The sequence below is a fragment of the Octodon degus genome, unplaced genomic scaffold, assembly GCF_000260255.1.
Source record: "Octodon degus isolate 3935 unplaced genomic scaffold, OctDeg1.0 scaffold00003, whole genome shotgun sequence".
In the NCBI taxonomy this organism is placed as follows: Eukaryota; Metazoa; Chordata; class Mammalia; order Rodentia; family Octodontidae; genus Octodon; species Octodon degus.
Window position 1 is genome coordinate 11,280,846 of NW_004524579.1, and position 8,295 is coordinate 11,289,140.

Below are 8,295 nucleotides of genomic sequence, written 5' to 3' on the forward strand. Positions count from 1 at the left end.
GGGGTTAGCGGGTTAATTCTAGGCAACGCCCCCCCATCCCCTCCAAGCGCCTGCGCGACGCCGCACCATAGAGCCCAGCGATCCTCCTGGGTTCCTAGAGCTGACGGTTGATGGCCGCTTACCTAGAGGGAGGCTTGAGAGCGAGCCGCGGACCGTCCCTACGAGGTACGCCGGAGGGTGCCGGGTGGAAGGCCCAAGTCGCCGGCGATTGCGCCGGACGGGCGCTTTCTCAATTCCAGGGCCGCTCCCTGGCACGGACACCCCAGTCGGTTCTTGGTACCCAGTCAGCGCTCGCTGGGCCTTGGATTAAACTAAATGAACGCTAGAAATTTGGGGGAGCTGGTAGAATCATGAAAGGCGTGTGAACCCGCGCGAGTCCGCCTGCCGAATCGCGAAAGACCTGTCTGAATTTGTGTGTTAGAAGCAGCTAAGGAAGGAAAGACATAGTGTACGTTCGGTGGTGTCATTTTTATGCAAGAGGAAGATAACATTTTCTTAAACGATAAGACGAATTCTAAAATTCTCTTCCTCCGTTGTCTTCCCAGTTACACTCTGTTTTGTTAGCACCGACTCTCACTTCTGTTTGAGTAGCTCTCAACTTGGAATGGGGAATATGCATCCAAGAGAGGTAATGCCACAGTCTTGGGCGGTGGAGAAGGGAGCTGAAAACGTCTAAGATAAAATTACTTGGAAATTAAAGGAGGTTTCGTTTTCTCCTTCTCCTTTTGCTAATTCAGAGGCTCTTTCTGGTTTTCTAGCCTCAGAAGGTATGTTTCTAGTCTGCAGAGTGATTGTCTTCTGAGAAGCTTGGTCTGCAGTTGCCTTCAGACCTGAGACCCTTAAGTAGGCAAGAAAATTGTCTGCGGGAAATGCTATTTCTTTATCTGTTCCCTGAGGTGTCCAGTTGCAACCTATGGAGAACGAATTCAATCATGAATCTCAAGGACATCACTTTCTGTCTGGTGAGTAGACCCAAATCCAGCTCTGCACATGATACCATTATATCCCTTATTGCCTACATGCACTGTTAGTACCATCTTTTAAGGACATCAGGCATAGACATGTGGGGTTGTTTCTAATTCAAGCAATCAGATTCTTATGCAGTTCTCTCTCTTTTTTAAGGTCCCAGAATTATCTGTTATTCCTTTTATCAATACCTTATAAATCTGTGAGCATTAGGTATGTTACCTTTGCAATCTTTTCAAATCATCTTTCTCATTTAATAGGGAATAATTAAAAGATTTTCAATCTGATGACCTGGATTCAGATTCTAGCACTATCATTTAATGTCTCCAGTAATTTACAGTTCTGTTCCTTCGCTTTGTAAGTGTATAATAGTTTATATCTGGAAGGTTATTGTGAGAAATTATGTCTGTTTCTCAAAACTTACTGACTTGATACATCAGAAAGTTTTCATCTGTCCTTTTTATGGTTGTATAGGTCATCAACTGGATCAGGGTTTAGGTGGGCAGGATTCTTCCTCCTGGTATTGTCTGGACTCACTTAGGCAGTCATCTTCTGGCTTGACTTAGACTGGGGTCTAAGTCTCAATCACAGGTGTGTGACTATTGGCTTGATTCGTCACCAGTGGGCTATACCAAACATTTTCCCAGGACACTTAATACCCAAAATCAGAGAGAAAGCTCTTTGAAACATGAACATTTTATGTACTTGGAATGGTTAAGTCTATTTTTATCTCATTGACCAATGCAAGTCACAGGGCCAGTTTCAGAGTGTTTGTGAAAGGAAACTGCACAAGGAGATTGACACTGAGAGATATGGTTCACTTGCCTGTCTCGCTACTATCAGAAAGACTACTCTTAGGGAGGCCCTCTGTGTAAAGCTATGAGTACTGATCTGGAGCATAGTAAACTCTTCATTTGTTCATTCATCCTTTCATTTTGTGGTACTGGGGACTGAGCCAAGGCTTCAGGCATGCTTTACACATGCTAGGCAGACACTACCAGAGTTACATCGCCAGCCCATTTTATTTTGCAATAGGGTCTTGTTGTGTTGTCCAGGTTGGCCTCAACTGTCATGCTCCTAACCCAGCCTCCCGAGTAACTAGGATTACAGGTGTGCGCTACGAAGTCTTGACTTCTAGTTAAGTGGAGCCACTATTAATAAAAAGTGTAAAAAGTGCCACTATTAATAGGAATAACACAATCTTCATCCTTATTTTGTTCAGATGCTTCCCAGGGTTTCGTTTCCACATCATATGCTACTTTTTGGATTTGGTCCTAACATTGCTGCTGTCATTTTGCATATGAGATGTTTGTTCCATTGTCTGTCTCTTTTAATATAGATCTACAGCTTTTTAGTCGTAGGGCAGCTTTATTATGTTTTATTTAGTTAGTTCATTTCCTGTAGCATAATTTTTCCTTCCTTAAGATCTGTTGTAACTAGGCTTAGTAGCTCATGCCTGTAAAGCCAGCACTCAGGGGTGAGGCAGGAAAATCTCCATGAGTTTGAGGCCACCCTGGCCTACATAGTGAGTTCAAGCCTAGACTGGATGACATAGTGAGGCTTCATCTCAAAAATACTGGGAAAAGGGGCCAGCGAGATGGCTCAGTAGAATAAGCACTGGCCTGGCAAGCACAAAGGCCTGAGTTCAATCCCCAGTTCTACCCCCCCCAAAAAAAAAACTGGGGGAAAAAAAAGCAGTCTCTTTCAAGTCATATGGCTTTCATTGTTTCTGTGAATCATTGTAGAACTGCAGCTTCTCCTTGCAATTTGACATAAGTTGATATGCTTACTCCATGTGATTAGGTGTCCTAGAATGTGTATGATGTCACATTTTTATTTATTTTTTTTTATTTTTTTTATTTTTTAAATTTATTTATTTATTTATCCATCTATCCATTTATGTGTGTGTGGCTAGCTCAGCCCACCAGGGGGCGCGGCTGGCTGGCATGTGGTGCTGGGGGATTGAACCGTGGTCCCTGTGCTTCAGGCAAGCTTGTTCCAAGTAGGTGCTTTAGACCACTGAGCCATCTCACCAGCCCAATGTCACATTTTTATTATAACGTCATGCAATTATGGTGTATTGCATTCGTATAGTATAGAAAATACAAAATTTAGGGGTGTCCAAATAGCAGAGTAGATTAAAGATCCTGCTTAGGCAGATGCAGTGGCCAGGGTTTGATCCCTGGCATGCCCTGCTAGCCCCTTCCCCGGGGTGCACTGAGAGGGTGATTGAGACTGAACATGGTGGCATGTGCCTGTAATCCCAGCTCTTTGGGAGGCTGAACACAGGCAGATCACTACTAGTCTGATCTACATAGTGAGACCCTGTAGACCCTTACTAAAAGATACAAAAAAAGAAAATACAAAATTTTAATAACCTGTAACTCCACCATCTAGAAATAATTATTTGAATATTAAATCTTCAAATCATTAATTCAATATGTAAATTAATTTATAAATTAGTTAAATGAATTAATAAAGTCATAGCTTATTAGCTATTATTAGTCATATAGTATTAGTTATTGAGATTCTACTCTGTGCCAGTATATGTAAGGGGCTTCAGCCCCTGTAGATTTTGGTTTCTAGGAGGGGTTTTGAAACTAATCCACTGTAGATTTTGAGGAATGACTGTACCTAGTGAGAACACAGTTGAAGGGTGACCAACATATCTGTTTGCTTGGTATTTAGCACTGGCAGTTGCACCTCAGAGTAACCCCTTCAGTTTTAGACAAGCTGAGACAGATGGTCACACTATTGTTCTTCCCTTATTATGGAAATCTAATTGTAAGCCAGAGGTCATGTAACCCCAGAATTCACAGCCACCCATATGAAGCCCTTGAGCACGGAGCACGGGGGCCTGGCCCTAGCTCAGGCCTTTAAGTGGCTGCTTCCACAAAGCTGTCAGCCTCAGGTTGCTGGAGTTCGAACCTCACACCTCTCCAGCTGGCCAAAAGTGCCCTGAAGGTATTCGAGAAACAAAAAAAAAAAAAGCCTTACGGGGGCCTGGCCCTAGCTCAGTCCTTTAAGTGGCTGCTTCCACAAAGCTGTCAGCCTCAGGTTGCTGGAGTTCGAACCTCACAACTCTCCCGCTGGCCAAAAGTGCCCTGAAGGCATTTAAGGAAAAAAAAAAAAAAAAAAAAAAACCCTTATTAGGGGGCCTGGCCATAGCTCAGTTCTTTAAGTGGCTGCTTCCACAAAGCTGTGAGCCTCAGGTTGCTGTAGTTCGACTCCCACAACACTCCAGCCAGACAAACCATGCCTGAGGGCATTCAGAGCAAAAAAAAACCCTTGAGCACGGAGCAGATGGAGAACAGATCTGGAGGAGTAAAAACATATCCAGGATAGACCACCCCTTCTGTCCTCCAGTACCTTTTTTCTTATTTGTTTTTTTCCCCCCTTTTCTTTATTTTTCTTTTCCTTTTTTCTTTCTTTTTCTTTTTCTTTTTGTATTTAGGACAGGGTGTACAGGGTCTTACTGCATAGATCGGACTCATAGTGATCCTCTTCCTGTTTACAACTTCCCAAGTGCTGGGATGACAAGCATGCACCACTATGCCCAGTCACAATGGCCGCCTCAGTGCGCCCTGGAGGTGGGGCCGGCATGGCAGGCCCTGGGATCGAGCTCCTGACCCCTGCATCTGCCTAAGCAGGTGCTTTAATCTAATCCGCTGAGCTATTTGGCTGACCCTTCTTTCCTTTGGAATAAGAGTAGATCCTTAAAGACAAGAGGGGTTTTGAGTGGGTTGCCAGTCCAGTGTCTACTTTTGTCCTTTTGATTTTTTACCTAAGTTGTGTTTGCAACACACAAAACCAAGTTCCTTAAGCTACCATTTTCTCACACGTTGACATATGATGAAATTGTATTTCTTCCTGAAACCCTCTAGGGTCCCTCACTTTAGCAGGAACAGAGTGAGCTGGGATAGGCAGGTAATACAAGGATAGTAGAAGTGAGGGCAGAGAAAAAGCCCAGATCAGAGGAAGTTTTATATGCTGGCATAAGGATTTGGAATTGCATTCTAGTGTAATGGGAAAACCTTATACAAGATATCTTTGTGTAAGTATACAAAACCCTATAGAAATAAAGATCGTTCTGCCTGGAATGTAAAGAACAGGAGAAAGATCAACTTAGAAGAAGAACCCAAGTATTTGGAGAACAAAGTAATAACTATTCAAATAAGTCTGGAATAAGTTTGAGAGTTTACCATTGGGTTTGTCAACAGAGAGCAATTAGTGATTGTATAAGTCCAATTTCAATTAAATTATTGAAATAACAGCTTAATTATAATGGATTAAAGAGAATTAATTCACTCAGGCTCGCGATGTATCTTAATGGTAGAGTTCTTGCCTAGCATGCAGGAGGTCTTAGGTTCAATCCCAGCACAATCACACACTCTCTCTGTCTCTGTCTCTGTCTCTCTCTCTGTCTCTCTCTGTCTCTCTCTCTCTCTCTCTGTCTCTCTCTCTCTCTCTCACACACACACACACACAGAGAAGAATAGAATTAGTGTTGATTAGAACATTCAAAACCAAGCAGTATGGGCTGGTGAGATGGCTCAGTGGTCTAAAGCACCCACTTAGAATCAAGCTAAGCTAAGCAAAGCACAGGGACCACGGTTCAATCCCCCAGCACCACATGCCAGCCAGCCCCGCCCCCTGGTGGGCTGAGCTGGCCACACACACACACAAAATAAATTATAAAAAAATAAAAATAAAGTAAAATAAAACATGTTTAAAAACAAAAAAAAACCAAGCAGTATTTTTCTTTAGAATCAGAAATTTAGTAAAGTTTTAAAGAAAAGCCAGAAGAGGATAAACACAAAAGTCAGTAATTGCATGAATAGGAAAAAAAAAGAGGTTGGAGGGAGACAAGAATAGACACAAGACAATCCCAGGGTATTGAAATTTTCTGGTTATTTTTTCTTTCCTAAGCTAAAGGAACATTCAATTTAATTTGATATATCTAACCACTATTCACATTTACATTTGTATATGCGTATTTTTCCTATATATAAAATTTTTAAGCACATTAAAATATATTGTAAATTTTTTCAAGGAAAATTGCTGAAAGGGAAACAAAAATGAAGGTCTAGAACTATGAAATTGACTAAGCTTAAGATTTTTTGTGTCATTCAAGTCTTAATGTGTTCTCACTGGTTATTTATTTATTTATTTATTTTGGCAGAATCAGGGATTGAACTCGGGCCCTTGCACTTGCCAGGCAAGTGCTTATCCTGCTGAGCTATCTCCCTGACCCTGGTTTTTTATTTAATCTGCTTTAATGAGGTACAGCTTATAGAAAATAAAATATTCCCTTTTTAATGGTGTTATTAAATGAGTTTTGACACATTCATATATCATATCCACTATTTTTTTATCGTTTTAGCATTTTTAATTAAAAGTTACACACAGGAGAACTTTATTCCTGCATCTTCTCAATCGTTTCTTCCTTGTATTTGCCCTTTTCCTTTCCTACTTGGCAAGACTTGGCTTTCCGTTCCAGGATCTTTTTGTGGTCTTTGTCCAGTTTTAGCCTGGTGATAACCACCTTACTGGGGTGAATGCCCATGTGGACAGTTGTGCCATTGTCTTTTTCCCACTGCACCCGTTCAATGTAGATGACATACTTCTTCCGGTAAACCTGAACTACTTTGCCAATCTGTTCACCTTTATAGTGTCCTCACACAACCTGAACTTCATCATCCTTTCAGATGGGCATAGAGCGAACATTATATTTTTGTCTCAGCTCTTTGGAAAGAGAAGAAGACATAATTTTCCTGCGAATGTGGGAAGGCGCATTGAAATGTCTTTTACGGTTTTTGCTTTGGTCTGAAGTCACAAAAGGATTAAACTTCATTTTGGCCGCTACAACTCCAGCGATGGTCGCAAAAGGCCATATCCACTATTATCACAATCCATACAACCTTTATATTTCCACTGCCTCCACTCAGAAAAATTATTTTATACACCACTTTTGTCCTATACTACCCCTAGGCCACCACTGATAAGCTTTCTATCACTATGAATTTTATTTCTTCTCTACAAGTTCATGAAAATGAAACCATGCCCTTTTTTTTTTGCCACACTTCTTTCATTCAACATGTTTTGATGTTTATCCATATTTTTTCTTTGTCTGTAATTCTTTTTTTTTTTTAATTTTATTTATTTGTGTGTGTGTGTGTGTGTGTGTGTGTGTGGCCAGCTCAGTCCACCAGGGGGCGGGGCTGGCTGGCATGTGGTGCTGGGGGATTGAACCGTGGTCCCTGTGCTTTGCTAAGCTTATTCTAAGTAGGTGCTTTAGACCACTGAGCCATCTCACCAGCCCTGTAATTCTTCTTTTGCTGAATATTGTTTTATTGTTTGACTATATCTCATTTTGCCTATAGATTCACCAGCTAGACATTTTTGTCTGTTTTATTAATAAAACTTCTTTGAACATTTGTAAAGTATGTTTTCATTCTTCTTGAATAAATAACTAGAATTCCTTGGTTGTATAGTAAGCTTATGCCTATCTTCATGAAAAGTTACCAGAGTTTTCTATAGTAGCTGTACTGTTTTGCATTTCCATTAGCAGTGTATGAAAGTTTCAGTTGCTTCAGACGTTGTCAGTATTTAACTATTAACTGTTTTATTGTCATTCTTTTTAATTTTAGTCTTTCTGAGAAATATTTGCCAGTACTGTGTGGTTTAATTTACATTTCCCTAATATCTTGCAATGTTTAGCATTTTCTTACGTGCTTATTGATGATCCATATAATTTCTTTTGTGAACTCTCTATTTTAATCTTTTGCTTTTATTGAGTCATGATCGTATTTTTAAGTTGTAAAAGTCCTTTTTCAGTTGTGGACACAAATTCATTGTCAGATATGTATTTGGTGAATATTTTCTTCTAGTCTGTTTCATCACTTTTGTTTTGTGTTTTATGTTAGTAATGAATGTCTTTTGAAGAGGTTTATAATTTTGATGATTTTTAAAAATTTTATGATTAATGCTTTTGGTGTACTATCTAAAATCACCACTACCTCCCAACCCATGAAGAGAGTCATCTGTGCTTTCTTTTAGATGTTTTCTACTTTAGTTCTCATATTTGGGTTTATTCGACTTTGATAGTTTTAATGTGTGCTAGGTTTCTAGTTAATCTTTGTTGGTAATACCAGAAAAAAGTCATAGCTTGTTTTTATCATTAGGATACATAGTTCCAACATTTTTTTCTTTTTTTTTTTTTTTTTTTTTTGAGTTTTGAGAAGCGGCCATTGACTTATCATGGAATTCTTGTTGAAGATCATTTATACATATGTTTTTGCATCTGTTTCTGGCCACTGTTCTATTCCA

At 40.1% G+C, this 8,295-nt stretch overlaps 1 protein-coding gene and 1 pseudogene across 1 annotated transcript in view; one reads left to right on the forward strand and one right to left on the reverse strand.

Annotated features, from left to right (window-relative positions):
- Window positions 1-77: 77 nt before the first annotated feature.
- The window catches only part of LOC101582098 (zinc finger protein 271), a 12,711-nt gene continuing 4,493 nt past the window's right edge, over window positions 78-8,295 (forward strand). Inside the window, 2 exon segments of the mRNA XM_023714291.1 lie at window positions 78-165; window positions 759-962. Of these exon segments, the coding sequence (XP_023570059.1) occupies window positions 914-962 (49 nt within the window). The 5' untranslated portion in view covers window positions 78-165; window positions 759-913.
- Window positions 6,383-6,820, reverse strand: LOC105742215 (annotated as a pseudogene).